At 39.3% G+C, this 25,160-nt stretch overlaps 1 protein-coding gene across 1 annotated transcript in view; it reads left to right on the top strand.

Annotated features, from left to right (window-relative positions):
• LOC149449521 (transient receptor potential cation channel subfamily M member 2-like) overlaps nt 1–25,160 on the top strand; it is a 121,057-nt gene that overhangs the window by 38,619 nt on the left and 57,278 nt on the right. The window contains exons 8-15 of the mRNA XM_089693148.1: nt 405–605; nt 883–985; nt 2,489–2,610; nt 4,133–4,462; nt 6,246–6,371; nt 16,642–16,771; nt 23,018–23,163; nt 24,717–24,829. Coding sequence (XP_089549274.1) covers nt 405–605; nt 883–985; nt 2,489–2,610; nt 4,133–4,462; nt 6,246–6,371; nt 16,642–16,771; nt 23,018–23,163; nt 24,717–24,829 — 1,271 coding nt within the window. The remainder of the gene's footprint in view (nt 1–404; nt 606–882; nt 986–2,488; nt 2,611–4,132; nt 4,463–6,245; nt 6,372–16,641; nt 16,772–23,017; nt 23,164–24,716; nt 24,830–25,160) is intronic.

Here is a 25,160-nt window from a genome sequence, read left to right as displayed (position 1 = left end):
ACAGTGTTATTTTTGTTAAGAAATGTAAAAAATTTTCAATAAAAATTATTTGAACATAAATTAATTAAATCACCATGAATTTAAATATATACATATATTTATTTGAGTTATATCACAACCAAATTATTTATTATACGGCACGGTTGATTATTATTCATTTTTTTAATATTAATTAATTTATCACATTAATAATTTATGATAATTGTGAATTAAGTTACTTTTTGGTTATATATTAAGTAGATGATTTAAATCACTGAGAATTAATTTGGTACACATTATTAAGGTATTTTAATTTTGGAACACAACATTTTGTTTTTTTATAAGATGCCAGCCAAATCCTGTTTTCCACTGTAGAGTGTAGTTATTATTCTTCTTTCCAATGTTCTAATTGTTTCCTTATACAGACCATCTACAATTCAATGTGTAACAACACCCCTTGTGTCATTGTGGAGGGATCTGGTCGAGTTGCTGACATTATAGCACAGGTAGCGAATCTTAGTTCCTCCAGGATTACCGTCAGCCTCATTAAGAATAAACTGCAAAATCTTTTCTCGGAGTCGTATGACAATTTCACAGAAGATCAGATCATCATGTGGACCAAGAAAGTGAGTGATGGTCACACAATACCTCATTGTTTTGTTTTTTTTTTTTACCTTATCAAGATATACTGTATAACACCTTTTACAAAGCTCAGCCATGAGCAGTACCATTGCCATCTCGAGTGTATTAGTCCATTCTGTATTCATATAAAAGCAACTTTCCTAAAGATTCTGGTTTAGTGTCTCTATTAGGTATGAATGATTACCAGGGAAGCAGTCTTTGGCTAAAACATACACTTAAATCCATTGCAAAATTCACGCGTTTCCTCAAATTTCTCTACAGATTCAAGATATTGTCCGCATGAGGTCTCTGCTCACCATCCTCCGGGAGGAGAAGGTTGGAGATCGAGGGATGGATGTGGCAATCCTGCAAGCATTGTTGAAAGGTCAGAGATTGACACCAGCAGACAAAACATTTCTTGGAGGCTCCATTATGGAGAAAGTGTCCTCTTTCCACTAGACTTTTTGCAGACACTGGACTTGCACCTTAAAGTGTATCTATAGACAAAAACTGTGACCTAAGATATACTTTAATGACTGTATGTCATTAAAGTAATGTCAAATGTCGTGTTTTCACTAAGTGCTCCTTATTATGTGGCATTTTTTGTCAGGCACCCATGAAGATAGGGCAGATATTATGAGTATAACCTACTGTACAAATGTATGACCATTCCTCGTTCTTCCAATTCATGTAATAATCCTCAAGTTTGTTTTTACATATCACCTATTTGTTACACCATTGGATTGTTGCTTCAAAAATACTCCAGTTTGCAGATAAACCCCAAGAACTGGGATGAAGTACCCCGAGGGGGATACGTAGATTTGGCTGGAAACCTTTTCTATGGAGGTCAGAAGATAGTGGTCAATTCTCTTCCCCAGGCTGCATGTAAATGGGACATAGAAATAGACACGTGCAGGATGAAAAAAATGTTTTGTTTCGTTATTTAAATAATTTTGTTCAGTCAAATTTGTTAAATTCGTTTTCGGAATTTGTTTCGTTTTATTTCAATTATTTGTTTCTTAATTCAACAGAATTGAAAAGTATTAAATTGTCATTCAAATTCGAATTTATTCTGTTCGAAATTTGAAAGACAGTTATATTATATCTATTCTGTTCTATTGTTTTTTCTATTCTATTCTGTTCTATTCTATTTTAGTCTGTTCTTTTCTGTTCTATTTCTTTGTTTTATATTCTATTTTATTCTATTATTTTCTATTGTTTTTGTTATTATATTCTTTTCTGTTTTAGTCCTTTATTTTCTATTTAATTCTATTTTTTCTACAATTTTATATTCTCTTCTGCCCTGTTTTACTTTATTCTTTTCTATACTATTCCTTTATTTGCTATTTGATTCCTCTATTTTCTCTTCTATTTTATTTATATTCTATTATGTTCTGTTATACCCTATTATTTTCTATTCTGTTCTTGTATTTTCTATTTTATTCTATTCTACTCCTTTATTTTATATTCTATGTTATTTTGTTCTTTTCTATTCTATCCTATTTATGCTACTCTATTTTTCTATTCTGTTTTATTCTATTCTTTTTTATTCTGTTCCCTTATTTTGTATTCTATTATTTTATAATCTATCCAGTGATATTCTAACACTAATACACACTCTTTGAAGGAAATCAGCAATATTCAATCAGCGATATTCATGTTTATATTTCAAATTTGTTTTTGAATTAGATTCAAATTCAAATTTTGTCCCAAATTTTGTTTCATTATTTCGGATTCGTTCAAATTCGTTACTATTGTAATTCGGAAATTTAGATACATCCAAATTTTTTAATAATGAAAAATGTGTCCAAATATAAATTCGGAACTTGATAGGTAAAGTCTTTATGGAAAGCAAGAAAACAACATAGTGATGATATTTGTCTTTCAGCTTCTCAAAATGCTGATAACAATGGCCAGGAGAACTGGGACCATCAGCTGAAACTCGCTGTGTCCTGGAACCGGCCAGACATTGCTCAGACTCAGATCTTTACAGAAGACTGGACCTGGAAGGTCGGACAAACATATTCTTTGTTGTCACCAGTTATTGTCTGCTTTCCCTCATTTTGATTGTCATGAAAAAAATATATATAGTCTTTTGCCAGCCATGCATTATATTGTGACGTGACCGCAAGGTTACATAGGTACATAGTTAGTCTAGCTGAAAAAAGTCAAAAGTCTTACATGGTGATCATATCCCTCTTACGTATTATACATGGAGATCATATCCCCCCTTATGTATTATACATGATGATCATATCCCCCCTTATGTATTATACATGGGGATCATATCCCCCCTTACGTATTATACATGGTGGTCATATCCCCCCTTATGTATTATACATGGTGATCATATCCCCCCCTTATGTGTTAAACATGGAGATCATACCCCCCTTATGTATTATACATGGTGATCATATCCCCCCTTATGTATTATACATGGAGATCATGTCCCCCCTTATGTATTATACATGGAGATCATATCCCCCCTTATGTATTATACATGATGATCATACCCCCCCTTATGTATTATACATGGTGATCATATCCCCCTTATGTATTATACATGGTGATCATATCCCCCTTATGTATTATACATGGTGATCATATTCCCCCTTATGTATTATACATGGTGATCATATCCCCCCTTATGTATTATACATGGTGATCATATCCCCCTTATGTATTATACATGGTGATCATACCCCCCCTTATGTATTATACATGGAGATCATATCCCCCTTATGTATTATACATGGAGATCATATCCCCCTTATGTATTATACATGGTGATCATATTCCCCCTTATGTATTATACATGGAGATCATATCCCCCCTTATGTATTATACATGGAGATCATATCCCCCCCTTATGTATTATATTTGGAGATCATATCCCCCCTTATGTATTATACATGGAGATCATATCCCCCCTCATGTATTATACATGGCGATCATATCTCCCTTTAATCTCCTCTTATCAAGAGAGAAATAAATTCAGTTCCTTGTGAATTGGTGCCCAAAACTGAACTGCATATTCCAGATGAGGTCTTACTAATGATTTGTACCGGGGGATGATATCTCTCTCTGGAGTCTATACCTCTTTAATACAAGAGAGGATATTGCTTGCTTTAGAACCAGCAGCTTGGCATTGCATGCCATTACTAAGCTTGTGATCTATCAGAACCCCCAGATCCTTCGCCACCATTGATTCCCCCAGTTGTACCCCCCTAGTATGTATGAGACATGCATATTCTTAGCCCCCAAGTGCAGAACCTTACATTTATCAACATTAAACCTCATTTGCCACATAGTTGCCCAATTACACAGAGCATTGAGGTCGGCTTGTAAGTTGAAGACATGCTGTAGGGATGTTATTCCACTGTACAGCTTGGTGTGGACATATACAGTATTTTAACATGGCTAGGTTGTATATTTAATATGCCACAACAGAATTTGTAGTGATTTGCTCTAATTTTGTTGTCTTGTTTGTTAACTGTTCAATTTAGAGCTTCTTGCTTATTTCTTTTTCTAGCCGTCTGATCTGTATCCCAGCCTGACATTGTCATTAATTGAAGACAAACCTTCATTTGTGCGCCTGTTCCTGGAGCGTGGAGTCAGTCTGGCGGAGTACCTCACCAGGGACACTCTCACCTACTTGTACAACAATACAGAACCATCCAGTTTGATTCACAGCAAACTTGAGAGGGAAGCCACAGTAGAGGGATCAAAGGAAATTGTTTTATCTACCATAGAACTTCACCACGTCTCCCATGTCCTACAGGATCTTCTGGGAGACCTAACAGAGCCTCTATACCGAGAATCCAAGCGTAAACAAAGGAGCATGGTACAGATCAACATCAAGGTAATGAATGTGGCCTTTGTAAAGTGAGCAGAACCCCATATCCTCAGATACAGGGTGGCATTCATAGAACCTTCCAGGCAATTAGAGAGGCATATTCATGGAACTTTTGGGATTTGGTAGTATTGCATTACAAGTTGAGGTCTTCTATGTCTCAGAAGAGCATCTAATGTGGTAGCTTCACAGCAGATACAAAGAAGATTAGGTAAATATGGACATATTTAGAAAAGAGTGATGAAATTGAGCTATGTTCTCCGTTGTCATCATAAGATGACATCACCTCATTGCTTCAACCTGGACCTGGAGAGGATATCACCACCAATAAGCACACCCCAGAGAGGGAGATCGTTGCAGGGGGAGATAATCAGTGACAGAGGAACCATACACATGGAGGATTCAACTTTGTGATCCCAAAAGTGTTATGACCCCTGCGGGTCGAAGCAATGAGGTGAGAGGGTAATTCAGCTAGCTACGGATACCCTTCTGTGGTTACTCACATTCACTATCCACGGACACGAGTATCTTGGTTATTGGATTGAGTGGTGTTGATAGCACCATTTTGGACATTTTTCACATACATTTTGTTGTTTTTTTTGTCATGTGTTTTGTTGCATGCTTTATGTCAGATAAGACGGCACGGACATTTTCCACTATTGCATTTTTTTTTTGTTTATTTGAAGTACATACCTTTATATTGATACACCATTCAGTACTTTGAGATTACAATTTTTTGCATTATTTATGCACATCCGGTCTTGCAGAAATCATTCACTTGCATGTTTATGCGTTTGTTCTTAATTTGAGTCTAATTCCTTGGACATATCACCCATAAGTCCCTATTTGGAATATTATTCACCATCACCTTTAAATCCTGCTTAGGATTAACTCACTTTTGTTACTTACTTGTTGTAAATATCGGTTCACACATTGTTATTACCATTTTTGTGGTTGTGCCTTTTTCACTTCTTATTCACCTTTGGATCCAATCAGGATCAGATCACGGTCAGATTATTATTATTATACAATATTTATAAAGCGCCAATAGTTTGCTCAGCGCTGTACATTACAATGGGGGACAGAACAATAACAATACCAATACAATGCAAAACATGAGGGGATCGAGGGCCCTGCTCTTTCGAGCTTACAATCTAGGAGGGAGGGGATGGTGGCACAGGAGGAGATAGCTGTGGGGGATGGAGTGGTAGGAAGAGTGGAGGAGGTCGGCAAGTTAGCAGGGGGTGGGGTAGGCTTCCCTGAAGAGATGGGTTTTCAGGGTGCGCCTAAAGGAGAGGAGAGTAGGTGATAATCTGATGGGTTGGGGCAGGGAGTTCCAGAGGATGGGTGACACCCTGGAGAAGTCCTGGAGGCAGGCATGGGAGGAGGAGACCAGGGAACTAGAGAGAAGGAGGTCTTGTGAGGAGCGGAGTGTGCATGCTGGGTGGTACTTGGATATTAGGTCGGTGATGTAGTTTGGGAAATTTGTAAAGACCCCATGTGGATCTAGTCACATCTTTTCTTTTGCACATTGTGTCACTTTATATACGGTTTTCATTTTTTATGCATACATTGGTATAATATGTGACTTATTGTTTGTGAGTAGCGCTGCATCATTTTTTCTCATCGCCTTTATTTGATCATTGGTATATGATTGGATGTTAGCAGCTTCTCTCTGATGTTTGTATTGCATTGTAGGTAGGAGCGCAGGAGGTTCACACCTCTATTTATTAGCAAAGATATGTTCGCATTGATTAAAAACATGAGTCTGATATGAATTTTGTATCCTCAGAGCAATGGGAAAGTGGGGGCTATGAAACACAGGGAACACCAGCAGTTGGACCATCCTGTGAGGGATCTTCTCATCTGGTGCATCGTGCAGAACCGAGCAGAGATGGCAGACATCTTCTGGAATCAGGTAGAGAAATGCTGTTCTCTCCTATCCAATCATTGTCGCTGTTTTGTACCCATACTCAGCGATCAGAAAATTCACAAATAGCCTAAAAAAATACACTGCTTGTGGTGGACTTTGACTCTTCCTGCCCCGCTAGTGCAACTGTTTTGTGCAGGTCCCCTCCTAAGCCTGCAGACTGGCTAACTCTATCACACTAACAAGATCAGACACCATAGTAGCCACACAAGACCAAGACTGAGGGCACAGTGGACAATAGAGACCGTCCTCCAACTCTGACTTGGTAATCTCAGAATCGATCTTTAGGATTGTTAGGCAAACCACTGTCCTACTCTGGAAGCTAGGTTCTAGGTGTAGAGAGCCAAGGTGGGTGCTGTATGTAGACTATGTCACCAGCAGGGCTTTTTTTGCTTAGAGCAGTGTTTTTCAACCTTTTTTGTGCAAAGGCACACTTTTTTCATGAAAAAAATCACGAGGCACACCACCATTAGAAAATGTTAAAAAAATTTACCTCTGTGCCTATATCGACTATATATAAAGTAATTCTCTTGAATAGGAATCAAGCACAAAGAAATTATTTTATAATTATTTTATTATGAAATAATAAAGTATTTTATAATTGGACCCGGGGGCCGGACCAAGAGTAGATGAATGATGTGTATGTGTCATCCATAGTAAGTATAGTAATATTCCCCCATAGTAAGCATAGTAATTAATCCCCCATATAGTAATTCATCCTCCATATAGTAATTCATCCCCCATAGTAATTCATCCCCCATAGTAATTCATCCCCCATAGTAATTCACCCCCCATATAGTAATTCATCCCCCCTATAGTAATTCATCCCCCATATAGTAATTCATCCCCCATATAGTAATTCATCCCCCCTATAGTAATTAATCCCCCATATAGTAATTCATCCCCCATATAGTAATTCATCCCCCATAGTAATTCATCCCCCCTATAGTAATTCATCCCCCATAGTAATTCATCCCCCATAGTAATTCATCCCCCATATAGTAATTCATCCCCCATAGTAATTCATCCCCCATAGTAATTCATCCCCCATATTAAGTCCCCAAGCCCCCCCTGTGTCAATTCACTTACCTTTGCTCCGCTTGTTCCTCTCGCCGTTCCGGTGTAGCATGAAAATCTGTCTCCTATTAGGATCTGTCCCCCTCGACGTATCTGCGCATGTGCCAGTTTCAGGCATTAGCAGCCGATCGGCGATCTCCGGCACATGCGCAGATACGTCGAGGGGGACAGATCATCCTGACAGTATCACGCTCCGCGGGCCGGATTAAAAGGTCCGCCGGGCCGTATACGGCCCGCGGGCCGTAGTTTGCCCATTGCTGTTCTAATGATTGGTCTATTTGTGAGCCGAGGCCACATGTTACGGATGAAATTGAAATTTTTCCCACGGCACACCAGACAATATCTCACGGCACACTAGTGTGCCGCGGCACAGTGGTTGAAAAACGCTGGCTTAGAGAATAGGTGCAGGAACTCCCCCTTTTGAGTCATCTTTGTCCCCACCTTCGACCCCCCTTTGAGCACTGTCCCATGGTTCCACCCTCTACTCACCTCCAGTACTGCCCCTTTTAGAAAATACAGAACCAAGTATAACTTTATGGTGCTAAGTAATTTGTTTAGAATTTGTTAATAATAACAAAAACAGCAGTAAAATAGATCTCCCAGCAGCCAGCATCAATAGACCCTCCAGCAGCCAGAAATAATAGACACCTCCCCCCCAGCAACAAATGACTCCCCAGAAACATAAGACAAATTGATCCCCCACCAGCAACAATAGAGCCCCAAGCAAAAATAGATCTCCTCCAGCAACAATAGATGCCCAGCTGTCAGCATCAATAGACACTGCAGCACACCCCAGCACCGCTTGCCATTACATATAATCAGTGCTGGAGGATGTTCCCGCCCAAAAAAAGCCCTGGTGTCACATACCTGGTAAAGGCCGAGCTGACGAGAGGGCTGCCCTTACACCTCTTGTCCTGTTTCCCCTGAAGATGATGGCAGGGTATAACAGGGCACCGACTGGCATGGGTGCCTGTAGGAGATCCCGTTCTGAGTATCTTGGAAGCAGATGCAGAGCTGAAGCAGGTCAACGGGTAGTAGGAAGATACTGGATCTCGGGTGCATAGTCAGATAGGCCGAGGTCTGCAACAACTGGGCAGCAGGAGTGCAAAGTCAGAAACCGGGAGTCAGATCCAGGCCAAGGACAGCATCAGATGTACCAAAGCAAGGTCAAGTCACAAACCAGAGTCCAAACACAGCAAATACTTTGCTCCTGCGCTGGGGATTGACTCAGCTAGGATGATAATGTAAATGTTCTGGAATATGCATTGCTTGCTGCCCTCAATGTACCGGGGTAGTCCAAAGTCACTAATTGCAAAAGAAAAACAAAAAGAGGGTGCACCGGCCTAGTACATTATCATTTAAAATATTTATTGAAAGAATAAAAAAGTAGGTATCATACTCATAATGGACAAAACACAGGCACATCACGATGAACAAACGTGTTCAATCCATATAGCATCTGAGTCCACAACGATGGAACCCTGGATGACCAGCTTGCTGACGCGTTTCGAGGGCTCAGTTTCTTCCTCAGAGCCAACACTCCAAGAGTGCACACTTCTCTTATATAGGCTGACTACTGCTGGTGGTGGGCTGTCTCCAGCAAACCCAGGGGTGGAAACTGCCATCACATGGCTTGTCAGCATATATTTCAATAAATAAAGTATAGCATAAATAAAAATGACATATACATATAATAGTAATTAGAGATGAGCGAATCGAACTTGGCGAAGTGGAATTCGTTTTGAATATTAGGAAAAATTTGATTCGCACCGAATCCGAATTTTAGCAAACTTCGGATGCACGAATCAAATTTTTCCCGATCAGCCGGCAAAAAGTGTCCCTGCAGAGAGCTCCGCTATTTCTGACAGTTCTCTGACAGTTCCTTCACATTTACAGCGGTTGAAACATTGTATCTATTTGTTTCCATTTAGGATACAGATGTTTTTATTCGGAAACAAATAGATACAATGTTTCAACCGCTGTAAATGTGAAGGAACTGTCAGAGAACTGTCAGAAATAGCGGAGCTCTCTGCAGATACACTTTTTGCTGTACTGGAATTCTTCTTCTTTTCATTCTTCTTCTTCTTTTCATTCTTCTTCCTCTTATTATTTTCATTCTTCTCCTTTTCATTCTTCTTCTTTTCATTCTTCTTCTTCTTTTCATTCTTCTTCTTCTTTTCATTCTTCTTTTCATTCTTCTTCCTCTTATTATTTTCATTCTTCTCCTTTTCATTCTTCTTCTTTTCATTCTTCTTCTTCTTTTCATTCTTCTTCTTCTTTTCATTCTTCTTTTCATTCTTCTTCTTCTTCTTTTCATTCTTCTTCTTCTTCTTTTCATTCTTCTTTTCATTCTTCTTCTTCTTCTTTTCATTCTCCTTCTTCTTCTTCTCATTCTTCTTTTCATTCTTCTTTTCATTCTTCTTCTCATTCTTCTTTTCATTCTTCTTCTTCTTCTTTTCATTCTTCTTCTTCTTCTTTTCATTCTTCTTCTTCTTCTTCTTCTTTTCATTCTTCTTTTCATTCTTCTTCTTCTTCTTTTCATTCTTCTTTTCATTCTTCTTCTTCTTTTCATTATTCTTTTCATTCTTCTCATTCTTCTTTTCATTCTTCTTTTCATTCTTCTTCTCATTCTTCTTTTCATTCTTCTCATTCTTCTTTTCATTCTTCTTTTCATTCTTCTTCTCATTCTTCTTTTCATTCTTCTTCTTCTTTTTTTCATTCTTCTTCTTCTTCTTTTCATTCTTTTTCTTCTTCTTTTCATTCTTCTTCTTCTTCTTTTCATTCTTCTTTTCATTCTTCTCATTCTTCTTTTCATTCCTCTTCTCATTCTTCTTTTCATTCTTCTCATTCTTCTTTTCATTCTTCTTTTCATTCTTCTTCTCATTCTTCTTTTCATTCTTCTTCTTCTTCTTTTCATTCTTCTTCTTTTCATTCTTCTTTTCATTCTTTTTCTTCTTCTTTTCATTCTTCTTTTCATTCTTCTTCTTCTTCTTTTCATTCTTCTTTTCATTCTTCTCATTCTTTTTTTTATTCTACTTTTCATTCTTCTTCTCATTCTTCTTTTCATTCTTCTTCTTCTTCTTTTCATTCTTCTTATTCTTCTTTTCATTCTTCTTCTTTTCATTCTTCTTTTCATTCTTCTTCGATTCGCACCGAATCCGAATTTTAGCAAACTTCGGATGCACGAATCAAATTTTTCCCGATCAGCCGGCAAAAAGTGTCCCTGCAGAGAGCTCCGCTATTTCTGACAGTTCTCTGACAGTTCCTTCACATTTACAGCGGTTGAAACATTGTATCTATTTGTTTCCATTTAGGATACAGATGTTTTTATTCGGAAACAAATAGATACAATGTTTCAACCGCTGTAAATGTGAAGGAACTGTCAGAGAACTGTCAGAAATAGTGGAGCTCTCTGCAGATACACTTTTTGCTGTACTGGAATTCTTCTTCTTTTCATTCTTCTTCTTCTTTTCATTCTTCTTCTTCTTTTCATTCTTCTTTTCATTCTTCTTCTTCTTCTTTTCATTCTTTTTCTTCTTCTTTTCATTCTTCTTTTCATTCTTCTTCTTCTTCTTTTCATTCTTCTTCTTCTTCTTCTCATTCTTCTTTTCATTCTTCTTTTCATTCTTCTTCTCATTCTTCTTTTCATTCTTCTTCTTCTTCTTTTCATTCTTCTTCTTCTTTTCATTCTTCTTTTCATTCTTCTTCTTCTTCTTTTCATTCTTCTTCTTCTTCTTTTCATTCTTCTTTTCATTCTTCTTCTTCTTCTTTTCATTCTTCTTCTTTTCATTCTTCTTTTCATTCTTCTCATTCTTCTTTTCATTCTTCTTTTCATTCTTCTTCTCATTCTTCTTTTCATTCTTCTTCTTCTTCTTTTCATTCTTCTACTTCTTCTTTTCATTCTTCTTCTTTTCATTCTTCTTCTCCTTCTTTTCATTCTTCTTTTCATTCTTCTTCTTCTTCTTTTCATTCTTCTTCTTCTTCTTTTCATTCTTCTTTTCATTGTTCTCATTCTTCTTTTCATTCTTCTTCTCATTCTTCTTTTCATTCTACTTCTTCTTCTTTTCATTCTTCTTCTTCTTTTCATTCTTCTTCTTCTTCTTTTCATTCTTCTTTTAATTCTTCTTCTTCTTCTTTTCATTCTTCTTCTTTTCATTCTTCTTCTTCTTCTTTTCATTCTTCTTTTCATTCTTCTTCTTCTTCTTTTCATTCTTCTTCTTCTTCTTTTCATTCTTCTTTTCATTGTTCTCATTCTTCTTTTCATTCTTCTTCTCATTCTTCTTTTCATTCTTCTTCTTCTTCTTTTCATTCTTCTTCTTTTCATTCTTCTTTTCATTCTTCTTCTTCTTCTTTTCATTCTTCTTCTTCTTCTTTTCATTCTTCTTTTCATTCTTCTTCTTCTTCTTTTCATTCTTCTTTTCATTCTTCTTCTTCTTCTTTTCATTCTTCCTCTTCTTCTTTTCATTTTTCTTCTTCTTCTTCTTCTTCTTCTTCGTCGTGCCCCGTGACTGCCCAAATGAGTGAAGTGTGCGGTGATTCTAAGATCGACGGCACTCATCTGCATGTCATACTGACTGACAGTATTATTTCTCTTCCCCAGCAGACTCCAAGGGCATTTAAATTAAAGGTACAGTGTTCTGCACTAATATAAAGGCTCTCTGAAGCCTAGAAACCCTTTTAATAAGTTAAATTCGCAGCGAATAAATTCGCATCGAATCGAATTTCTTCCGCAAATTCGGCGAATCAGCCGAATCGAATTTTTGAATAATTCGCTCATCTCTAATAGTAATAAAAGAGAGGGGGAAAACATCTCAAATGATCCTAAGACCCTGCACGATCAATGTTCTAAAATTTCATGTACACACATATACGATTTAGAGCAACATAGAAAAAAAAAAGGCAGAGTCCACAAAATAGGTTCAGGAACAAACTGGTTGAGCAAATCGGGTCTGGATACAGATGATCAGGAGTGTATTTAGCACAAGGCAGACAAGGCACTTGCCTAGGGTGGCATTTTTCAGGGGGGGGCAGCAGCTCCCCTCAACAGAAGAGATGGAAGAAAGGACACGCGTGATGGGAACCAGGTGGTTTCTGAGGGAGGCTGACTCTTGTTCCCAGGGATGTCTGGAGCTGTGAAGAGATCTTTCTTTCTATCTATATATGGGGGAGCAGGGGTGTTGTTGGTCAATGTCCAGCTCTCTCTGCGGGAGGGGGAAGGGGGGGGATGTTGGTCGGGGTCCGCGGGGCAGACAATTTTTCTGTTTTCTAGGGCAGCACAAAACCTAAATACACCACTGCAGATGAGCACAGGGTCAGGTCACAAGCAGAAGGAGCTGACAACCACTCAGCAATGAACCTGAGCCCTGTAAGGCTTTAAATAGACCACTAGGTGCTAAAGTCCATTATTATTATTATTATACAGGATTTATATAGCGCCAACAGTTTGCTCAGAATTTTACAATATAACAGGAGACAATACAGCAACAATACAGTTCAATACAAGAGGGTTAGGAGGGCCCTGATCCTGGGAACTTACAATCTAGGAGGGAGGGGATAGTGTGTATGTGTGCCCATAAAGATGCATGCAGGGTCCAAAGGATGTGCACAGTTCTATGGATTGTTCTGCCTGCTTGCTCATTTCTTTGAACTCGGGTATTCATTTGAGCATGGACATTCCTTGGAGCCTGAGCATGCCTTTGAGCAGGAGTTTCCTGACATTTGGCCACCATGGAATATACACAGGATGTTAAAAAAAAGCAGCAATACGGGTCTGACAAGATGGCAATATGGAATATTTAATTCTACAGAAATATTATTATTATTATACAGTATTTATATAGCGCCAAAAGGTTTGCTCAGCGCTGTACATTATAGTGGGGGACAGAACATGAGACAATACAGTACAATACAATACACGAGGGGTTCGAAGGCCCTGCTCCTTGGAGCTTACAATCTAGGAGGGAGGGGATATTGGTACAGGAGGAAGTGGCTGTGGGGGATGGAGTGGTGAGAGGAGTGGAGGAGATCGGCTGTTAGGTGAGGGCGGGGTAGGCTTCCCTGAAGAGATGGGTTTTCAGGGTGCGCCTAAAGGTGAGGAGGGTAGGTGACAGTCTGATGGATTGGGGTAGTGAGTTCCAGAGAATGGGGGGAAGTCCTGGAGAAGTCCTGCAGTCGGGCGTGGGAAGTGGAGACTAGGGAACTAGAGAGTAGGAGGTCTTGTGAGGAGCGAAGAGTACGGGTTGAGTGGTATTTGGGTATCAAGTCGGTCAGGTCCTAAACTGCGTATACACAGATCGAAAATCCTGCTGAAGTGGACAAATTTCAATCCATGTGTACCACTGTTTGTTCAACAGCAGGAAAACCAGTATTCAACTGGCACATGCAGCCAACTGCACGGCTGAACAATATATTCTGACAAAGGGAGGGGGGGGGGCATCCCTGCTGTGAGAAAACAATACTGGGGGAGATGAGTGGGGGAGATGTCTCCATTCATATCGCTTATGTGGATGTGGGGATCTGTCAGGTTTTTTTTTCTTTAAACCCCCTGGTTGAGCAAAAAAACAACCTGTCCATGTATACCCAGTTTTATTATAAGCAGTTCATAGTGACACGTTTATACCATATAATTAATGTATTCCGCTGAATCCTGCGCTAATCTAATATTATAATAAATATATAAAAAAAGCATAAAACCTTGAATAAAATTAACATCTAAATAATTATCAAGTGCATTTAGATAAATATGTGCAAATAGCCCAAATAAAGCCCAAATAGTCAAAAGTGTTAAAAAATAACCACTTTGCCTTGTATTTCTACTCTTTCCCAAAAACCGCCTTGTATTTCTAAATTCCCGCGTGCAAGAAAAACCACCGCCTCCAGAATCACAACATGGCCGCTCACCTAAATGCATAGACCCTTAAAAATTAAAGGTCAAACACGTGTGTGTGTTTTGATAGTATGTAACCACCAAATCCAGTGCCAAAGTCCTCCACCAAAACTTGTACAGTACAAGCCGCTCAGCGGGATCAGCTCAGCAGGATCAGCGGTGACAGGCTAAGTGGCAAAACTCCTCTCCTCCTCTGAATTGGCAGCAATGCAGCTCATAAAAATAAAAGCATGCAAATCTCCGATTTAAAACTCCAATCTCTTTGAACCTGATGTAGTCACTAGACATTTGCTGAAAAAAAAATAAATTTTGTTTCCTTTCAATTAATTATTTAAATCATTTTGTTTAGTTCAAAATTCATTGAATTTGTTTTAGTAATTTGTTTGGTTTCGCTTATTCATTTTCAAATATGATTTGAATGTTCCAAATTTGGTCAAATTGAATTCCATTTTCGAATTGCAATTCGAATTCGAATTTATTCTATTAAAAATTAAGATTTCAGAAAACAGTTATATTCTTTCTATTTTATTTTATTCTATTCTATTGTTTTTTTCTATTCTATTCTTTTGTTTTTTCATTTTATTCAGTTTTGTTTAACTCTAATCTTTTCTATTCAATTCCTGTATTTTCTATTCTATTCCTTTATTTTCAATTATATTCTATTCTATTCCATTTTACTTTATTGTTTTCTAGTCTAGTCTATTCTTTTATTTTTCATTTTATTCTATTTTATTCTATCCTTTTATTTTCTATTCTGTTCTGTTTTACTTTAATCTTTTCTATTCTATTCCTTTATTTTCTATTGTATGTTGCTCTATTATTTTCTATTCTATTCTGTTCTATTTTATTGTTATCTGATCTATTCTTTTTAATTCTATTCCTTTATGTTCTATTCTATTTTTATTCTATTCTTTCTTTCTTTCAAATTCAATTTTGTTTTCGAATTGGATTTCACTTTCGAATTTGATTCAAAATCAAATTTCGTCCAAAATTTTTTTTTTTTGTAATTTCAAAGTTGTTTAGATTCGTTATTATTGTGATTTGGAAATTCGGATACATTTGAATCTCTGAATAATGAAAAATTTGTCCGAATTTCGATGCAGAACTAAACGATCTGCACATGTCTAGTAGTCACAAAGCAGGGGTAAACCCGCAGCTCACCGCTGTAAGCTCCTCCAGCTCCCGTCGGCTTCACGTTGACAGATGAATATGGGTAGTGCAGGGAGAACACCACTCTAGACACTTTACAGATGAATACGGGTAGTGCAGGGAGAACACCACTCTGGACACTTTACAGATGAATACAGGTAGTGCAGGGAGAACACCACTCTGGACACTTTACAGATGAATACGGGTAGTGCAGGGAGAACACCACTCTGGACACTTTACAGATGAATACGGGTAGTGCAGGGAGAACACCACTCTGGACACTTTACAGATGAATATGGGTAGTGCAGGGAGAACACCACTCTGGACACTTTACAGATGAATATGGGTAGTGCAGGGAGAACACCACTTTGGACACTTTACAGATGAATACGGGTAGTGCAGGGAGAACACCACTCTGGACACTTTACAGATGAATATGGGTAGTGCAGGGAGAACACCACTCTGGACACTTTACAGATGAATACGGGTAGTGCAGGGAGAACACCACTTTGGACACTTTACAGATGGATACAGGTAGTGCAGGGAGAACACCACTCTGGACACTTTACAGATGAATATGGGTAGTGCAGGGAGAACACCACTCTGGACACTTTACAGATGAATATGGGTAGTGCAGGGAGAACACCACTTTGGACACTTTACAGATGAATACAGCGCTGCCCACAACAGACTTTATTTGGACTATTTGCACATATTTATCTAAATGCACTTGATAATTATTTAGATGTTAATTTTATTGATGGTTTTATGTGTTTTTTTTATTTGCTACAATTATTATAATAAGAGATCATTTCAAGATTTAACAGAACGCATTAAGCATATAGTATAAGCGTGGCACATTGAACTGCATATAACTATGAACTTTGGTGTGCTGCAGCTTGTTGGTTCTAAAGCACAGCAATTTTAGGTGAGAGCAAAAAGGTTTATTATTATTGTTTTATGATTTTATTATTAATACACACTACTGTGTAATATCATTCTCTGTCTACTTCACTGGGAGTTCGAAAATGATACATTTATTTAATTTTGGCAGATATTATCCAGAAAGTGTCAAAACCATTACTTGTAGATCTGGTCTTATGGGTGTCATGCAGTTTTTTAATTGTTTTTTTCTCTTCCCTACAGACTCAGGATAGTGTAGCTGGAGCCTTGGCCTGCACCAAGATCCTGAAGGCTCTCTCCAAGGAGGAGGAAGACTCCAAGGAAATAGAGGACATGACAGCACTGGCAGACCTTTATGAGGAGCGAGCTGCAGGTAACATAAATGTTTAAGTCCCTGTTCACATCTTACGTTTTGGAAGCACAATGCGCTTTTGGGTACCATTATTCTTTACTGCCACCCCAAACATGAAGCAATTCTGCTGTAATCATAGCATGACACGATTGTGGCAAAACACAAGTTTTAAAAACACACAATGCTTGTCATTCAAAAAGGAGCAACAAATGCACATAGGACAGCCCATGAAGTGAATGGTCTGTCCTACGTGCGACAAGCAAAATCACGTGCAAATCACGCAAATAAAATTGCAAGCAGGAACGCTTGTTCCTGCTAAATGAAAGTGTGAATGCTGGCTTAAGATTGCAGTTTACTGTCTAATAGGGAATATGAAGTTTATGCTGATTACAGCTTGCAGTCTGAGATATTAAAGTTAGGGTTGCCACCTCTCCAGGATTCACCCAGACAGTCTAGGTTTTGAATCATGTGCCCGGTTTTCAGTCCACCTAAAATCCAGACACATTATTCAGACCAGACTGTGGCTCCCTATGATTGCTGGAGAGAGGATTAGGTGTTCTCCTTGCTCCAGCTTGCAGAGGGCGACAGAGAGCAAGCACTGAGACTGAGAACTCACCTCAGTCTCAGTGCGGCACTGCATGGAAATGAAGACAGTCTGTCCTCCCTCTCCCCTAGTCAAGTGACTTATCACATGACTGGAGAAAGAAAGGAGGAGCTGCCCTCTTTTCAGTTTGTGATCTGTGAGGAAGGACAATGCTGATGTGTGGAGGAATACCTTGTGGGGGCACCTGATGTAAGGGGGACTCTGATGGGGGCACCTCATGTAAGGAGGACTCTGATGGGGACACCAGATGCAAGGGGGGCTCTGATGGGGCACATGATGAAAGGAGGAACTCGTATGGGGACACTTGATGTAAGAAGGGAATCTGATGGGTACACCTGATGTAAGGGGGACTCTGATGGTGAGATCAGATGTAAGGAGGAACTCTGATGGGGGCACCTGATGTAAGGAGGGACTCGGATGGGTACACGAGATGTAAGGGGGACTCTGATGGGGACATCAGATGTAAGAAGGGACTCTGATGGGAGCACCTGTTGTGAGGAAGGACTTTGATGGGGACACCAGATGCAAGGGGGGCTTTGATGGGGCACATGATGAAAGGAGGAACTCATATGGGGACACTAGATGTAAGAATGGAATCTGATGGGTACACCTGATGTAAGGGGGACTCTGATGGGGAGATCAGATGTAAGGAGGAACTCTGATGGGGGCACCTGATGTAAGGAGGGACTCGTATGGGGACACCTGATGTAAGAAGGGACTCTGATGGGTACACGAGATGTAAGGGGGACTCTGATGGGGACATCAGATGTAAGGAGGGACTCTGATGGGGGCACCTGTTGTGAGGAAGGACTTTGATGGGAACACCAGATGTATGGAAGGACTCTGATGGTGACACCTGTTGAGTAGGGTGGAAGCGTCCTGTATAGTTCCCTGAGGACATCAAGTCATAAAGCGGGTTGATACAGAGCTACAGGAAGCGACGTCATCATGCTTGATACTCCTATAAGTGACTCAGTGCACCCAGAAGTAAGGTAGATAATCAGGAACCATGCTCGAATGGAGAGAAAGTAGAGCCAGCGTCCTACAGAGTTTGAGCACAGTGTTCCTTGTGCAGGGTGGCTGCACTTTACGAGTTTGTGAGTTAGCACTTTTCATTTTTTTAATGGAAATTTTAATTAATAAAATAGTTTTAAACTGTGGAGGCCTTCTTCTCTTCTCTATGGTGCATGTACCATGAGATATCATCTAAAGGAGTGGTGGAAGCCATGTATGGGATACATTCCTGAAAGATACAAGTGCACTCTGATCACTTGTTTTCCATAAAGGGGTCATGGAGATCTAATGAATTTTCCAGTGTGAAGATAAAGGAGGAAACTGAATAACACAGCAGGTTGTGGGGGGTTGATGCAAATTTCATGGAATAGGAAGTAAAACAGATTGTATATTATCTGTTATAAAAGATACACAGCACTAAGAACTTTTAAAAGGAGCACTGGGCACTATATATATTTACATAGTATATAGGCAGTGCACAGTACTGTATATATACAGTACTGTGCAAAAGTTTTAGGCAGGTGTGAAGAAACGCTGTGAAATAATGTCAAGTATTCAAAAATATATATTTTAATAGTTTTTTTTTACCAATTTACAAAATGGAAAGTAAACAGAGGAAAAATCCAAATCCAATCAATATTTGGTGTGACTACCCTTTGGTTTCAAACCAGCATCAATTCTTACACTTACACACTTTGTACACTTGCACAAATTGAGGGTTTTTGTAGGATTAGAGTCAGGTGTATCATGAACCAATTATACTAAGCAGGTGCTAATGATCATCAATTTCATATATAGGTTGAAATACAGTCAATAGTTGAAACAGAAACAGCTGTGTGGGAGGCTTAAAACTGGGTGAGGAATAGCCAAACTCTGCTTCCAAGGTGAGGCTGTGGAAGATAGTTTCATGTCACAGGTCACACACCATGGCAAGACTGGGCACAGCAAGAAGACACAAGGTAGTTTCAGCAAGGTCTCTCCCAGGAAAAGATTTCAAAGCAGGCTGGGGTTTCAAGATGTGCTGTTCAAGCTCTGTTAAAGAAGCACAAAGAAATGGGCAACGCTGAGAACAGTAGACTCAGTGGTCGGCCAAGCAAACCTAATACTGCAGATAAAAGACACATCATGCTTACTTCCCTTCAATATCGGAAGATGTCCAGCAGTGATATCAGCACAGAACTGATGGAAACCGGTGGGATCCTGGTATACCTATCTACTCTCCGGGGAACCCTGACCAAAAGTGGTCTTCATGGAAGAATTGCTCCCAAAAAGCCACACCTCTGACGTGGAAAAAAAGGCTAAGCAACTCAACTATGCATGGAGACATATAGACTGGGATGCAGAAAAATGGCAGCAGGTGCTCTGGACTGAAGAGTCAAAATGTCAGATATTTGGCTTTAGCAGGAGACAGTTTGTTGATGAAGGGCTGCAGAGCGGTACAATAATGAGTGTCTGCAGACAACTGTGAAGCATGGTGGATGTTCCTTGCAAGTTTGGGGCTGCATTTCTGCAAATGCAATTGGAGATTTGATCAGGATCAATGGTGTCATTAATGCTGAGTAATACAGGCAGATACAGTACTTATTCATCATTCCATACCATCAGGGAGGCATGTGATTGGCCCCAAATTTATTCTGCAGCAGGACAATGACCCTCAAACATACAGCCAATGTTATTAGGAACTGTCTTTGGTGTAAAGAAGACCAAGGAGTCCTGGAAGCGATGGTTTGGCCCCCACAGAGCCCTGATCTCAATATCATGAAGTCTGTTTGGGATTACAGGAAGAGGCAGAAGGATTTGAGGCAGTTTACATCCAGAAAAGATCTGTGGTTAGTTCTCCAAGATGTTTGGAACAACCTACCTGCCGAGTTCCTTCAAAACAAGTGTGCAAGTGTACCTAGAAGGATTAATGCTGGTTTAAAGGCAAATGGTGGTCACACCGTGTATTGATTTGATTTGGATGTTTTCTTTGTTCCTTTACTTTCCATTTTATTAAAATACACTATCCGAAGACCATTTTGAAGCATTTTCTGGCACGTTTTGTTTACAAGTTTAAATCCATATTTTTGCTAGAAAATTACTTATAACCCCAAACATTATTTATATTTTTTTAGCAAAGACCCTAGAAAATGAAATGGCGATTGTTGCAATTTTTTTATGTCACATGGTATTTCTGCAGCTGTTTTTCAAAGTTTTTGTGGGAAAAAATACACTTCAGTGAATTAAAAAAAAACAACGCAATATATCCCAATTTTTTTGTAAAATATGAAAGAGGATGCTAAGGCAAGTAAATAGATACCTAACATGTCATACTTGTGGAATGGCAACAAACTATGATAGAGAAAATGTAAACATTTTTTATCGGTTACCTGTTTTAGTTACAGAGGAGGTATAGCACTAGAAGTATTGTTCTCGCTCTAATGTTCACAGCGATACCTCACATGTGTGCTGCAAATACCGTTTACATATGCTCGTGCGACAGGGAGCTTTACTTTTTTTTCTTATTTATTTTATTTTTACACCATCCTTTTTTTTAACTCAATTTTATTCGTATTACAAGGAATGTAAACATCCCTTGAATTAAAAATATGCATGACAGGTCCTCTTTAAGGAGAGATCTGAAGTCAAAAAGACCCCAGATCTCTCATTTACCTTTAAAAGCAAAAGATAGAAAAGAAAAAAGTTTGATCTTTTGCTATAAAAAAGAAAACAAATTGTTTACATCCGCCGCAGACCGGAAGTCATCCCCGGATGTCATGATGCCTCTCCGGTCCTCCATGACCATAGGGGAGATCAGAGACCATAGAGTCTCTCATCACCTCTATCTTTAGATGGCCGCACTGTTGGATTGCTTCTCTGGTGCCCCAGTTTTACTGGTAAACCGGAGAAACACTGGCGAGTGGGGGGGTGGGGGCCTCTCGCCGCTACTATCCAGTGGCTAATGAACTGCTAGGACTGCGTTCAGGAGAAAACCTGCCTCCTGCTGAAAAAAAAAACAGGATTAAGACTGATATTGTATCTTCAGCCATAACCCCAGCAGGGGCGGACTGGTACCTTTTTCATAGGCTTTTTTGAGTTTGGGCAAAGACACAGGGGCCCCATGATCCCCTATTGCCCGGGGGCCCCATGAGTTGTCAGTCCGCCCCTGAACCCCAGTAAACCACTTGACTTTAATAAGGCTTACCTGTAGGTACTGTAAATATCTCCTAAATGTACACTTTTTAGGAAATATTTACTTTTAGCGCCATTGATGTCACCAGCGCATGCGCACCGCATTCTCAATGGACGGCCGTCCATTGAGAGAGCCATGCCAGGGCTGAAACTCCCTTTGCACAAACGTGGGAGTGACAACATCACAACCCAGCCAATCAGATGGCCGCAGCTTGCAATCATGTAAGGAAGACCGGGTGAAGATGGAAGCCTCGGGGAGCCGTGACAGCGCTCTGCTGGAGGACTTCATTTTCAGGTAAGTCCTTCATAATGTGCTAGTATGTGATGCTCTTAGCTTGCAGGGAGAAGATTGTCACGGTTTACTACCGCTTTAATATTTTATAGAATAAAAGGTAAAAGAAATCAACCAAAAAAATCAGCTGGAAAATAATAATTTAATGTAGAAGGAGAATAAGGGGTTAATTAGGGCTTATTTGCATAAATTAAGGGCTTAAACAAGGGAACATTTAATTTAAAAAAAACAAAAACAATTTTTTTACTTGACAGGTTGCTTTTAACTGACTTTATCTGCACATCAAAGTTCATCTCTTTGATCTGTAGATGAATAAACAGAAAGATTCAAATGAAACAATGTTTCTTTTTATCTTTCAGTTTTAGGGGCTGAGCAATGCTGTGACAAACATTGTCAGGTTGCTTTTTTTTTTGACAGCTCCAATTACTGGGATTTGTTTACACTTCAGCTGTCAGCAGGGGAGCCGGTTGACAACTGAATGAGACATTGATTGTTAAGGATGTGGCAGCCAGCAATTGCCGGCTTTTTAAAATTTACATTTCAGCTGTCAGTGGAGAATCCCGTTGACAGCTAAAATAACGAGCGTGAAGGTATCGGTTTCAAGTATCGGAGCATTTGCACGAGTACTGAAACTTATGCAAATGCTTAGTATTGACACCAATACCTAAATCGGTATAGATTCAACCCTAATTTGATCAACATTTGTTTTGATCATTTTGTTTTTTTGATTAATATTGATTAGCATTGATGTAACATAGAGCACTGTATATACGCATATATAAATTCCAGTTTAGGGTGTTTGTTCCAGCATCTGAAGGTTTTATGAGATTATCCAAGCACAAGCAAATAAGAGTAGATGATTTTTAAAGCTAAATTCCAAGTATGGCAATTTTTACATACTTACATTTTTTGGGCTTGGCTGCACATGCATCCTGGAAGATAGTGGAAATCACTGCAGTAGCTGTATAGTAGCGGTGCCTACAGTGATTTCCAGCTTCCATGGGGATCCCACAGTTATGGAACATATATTCTTACTGTAGATTGGTCCAAGCCAGACAACTGTAACTATGTAATAATTGCTATACTCAAACTTCAGCTTTAAACTTGTTTTTCACTTCATCTTCTAACTATGTTTTTTAAAAAAGCTAAGCAATCCTTCCATCCATCCTTTTTTTTTTCTGAACAGGAGTGTTCTCTGAATGTGATTGCAGTGATGAAAAACGGGCAGAACTTCTTTTAATCCAAGTTTCTCCCAAATGGGGAAGGACTACAGCCCTGGAAATGGCTCAACGGTCTCAAGCTCTATCCTTTATGTCACATGGTGGTGTCCAGGTTTGTCTGCCATGCCTTCTTTTACCTGACCTGATATAATATATCCAAGACAGGAAGTTATAGCCTATCCTGATTATGAAGAGATTGATCTCCAGTAAGACACAGAATAGAATTATATAACTAAAATCTCCAGAGGAGTGATTGTGAAGCTCAAGGTCCGCAGTGTATTTCTGGCATGGAACATGAGGCGTCAATACCTTTTCATGTAGAAAGTTAACACGTGCCAACACAGATCTTCATGGAAGAGCTTTATTTCTCTGTTACAGTTAATGTGAGGAAAAATCAGTAATCCTAGCAGTTGTTAAAAGGTAAATAAATATCCAATCTTACCAAGCATTAACTGATCCCTTCAAGTCATCTTTATCCATACCAGTTACCTGTAGTCTCCTCCCATTTCATCCAATCTTCCTGAATCTCCATCAGTCATCTGCAGTCTCTGCCAATTCAATTCAGTCCTTCTGAATCACTACCAGTCTTCTACAATGCTACGCAGTCCTTCCTTCCTCACTGGTCTCTTGCAGTCCTTTTGTGCCTATCAGTCACTTGCAATCTTTCTCTATCCAGTCCAGTCCTTCTGAGTCCCCATTAGTTGATTAAAGTCTCCTCTAATTCCATCCAGCCCTCTTGAGTCCCCACCAATAACCTGCAGTCTCTTTCTTTTTAGTCCTGTCCTTCACCATCAGTCACCTGCAGCTTCCTCCCATTCTCTCCAATCTTCCTAAGTCCCCACCAGTCACCTGGCGTCTCCTCCCATTCTATTACTATGAGACAAGAAGAAGGTGAGGATGTCCATACACCAGTGAGATGTAACATATATAATTAAATTGGGGTGTTACCATTCCAAAAAGAATCAAAATAGAGAAAACACAAGAAAAAGGGGGTGTTCAAGGGTAACCCACTGATATATATATATATGTATATACACTACTGGATTTAGGTGTTCCAATCACCTCCATGGCCAAAGGAGGCAGAATCCAACATTCAAAAAGATGTATGTTCTTCATATATAACTTGAACTAGCCTCTCTAAAAAAAACAAATAAAACATAGTATCTTAAATCTTTATGGGATTATAGTTTATCCAGTTAGTGATATGTAATATGCTATTTAGTATTCTTCTTGTTTTGTTTGATTTTGTTTTAGAGAGGTGAGTTTTTAATGCTAATTTTTCTTGTCAGGGGAAATGGCATTTACAATAAAGCAGTGTGCATGAAGCAGGGGCGGACTGACTATTTGGAAGCTCGGGCACGGGTCAGTAGGGGGCCCCATGAGATGCCCCTGGTACTTTTTTCATAGGCTTTTTTGAGTTTGGGCAAGGACACAGGGGCCCCATGATCCCCTATTGCCCGGGGGGCCCATGAGTTGCCAGTCTGCCCCTGGCATGAAGTCTAAGGTTTAATCAGTAATTCAATTTTTCATGAGCCTGTATATCTCAGCAGGGGCAGCCATATCCATAGTGTATTACTCTGCAGCTCATTGGGCTGATTTCTGGCACCCCACAGCCTGTGGCACATTTGGTGATATAATGAAAACCTGGCTATTGTCTTTCCACAGACATTCCTCACAAGGACCTGGTGGGGAAAACTTTCAGTGGACAATGGCTTCATCCAGCTATTGCTATGTATGTTGCTTTTCCCTCTCATCTACAGCAACCTCATCACTTTCAGGTCAGTGTGCCATCATTTTCCACATTACGAGTTATAGCGATTTAAGGATTCCAGAGTATTCTGCTGTCAAGAGGTCTGGTCTGTGGAAGACCAAGCTGTGTGAATGTGGGTGGGTGGTTAGCAATGACAGATATCTCTGGTGCTGGGGCCCAGGGCATTCACAGTACTCTCCAACTCTGCAGTAATACTGATCTTTAATGGACTTACTGGTAAGAATAACACTTGGTAGTATTCTTACATAGTTTTTTTTTTTTTTTACTTTTTGTCCAATTCTTGCAATGAATCCAAGGATACCAACCCAGTAATGTATCAATGTGTTCTTGCCAAACAT

Source organism: Staurois parvus, unplaced genomic scaffold (assembly GCF_062004578.1).
Source record: "Staurois parvus isolate SC_StPar_1 unplaced genomic scaffold, SC_StPar_1.0 ptg000615l, whole genome shotgun sequence".
In the NCBI taxonomy this organism is placed as follows: domain Eukaryota; kingdom Metazoa; phylum Chordata; class Amphibia; order Anura; family Ranidae; genus Staurois; species Staurois parvus.
Note: the sequence above shows the minus strand (reverse complement) of the source record. Positions and strands in the feature narration are given on the sequence as shown.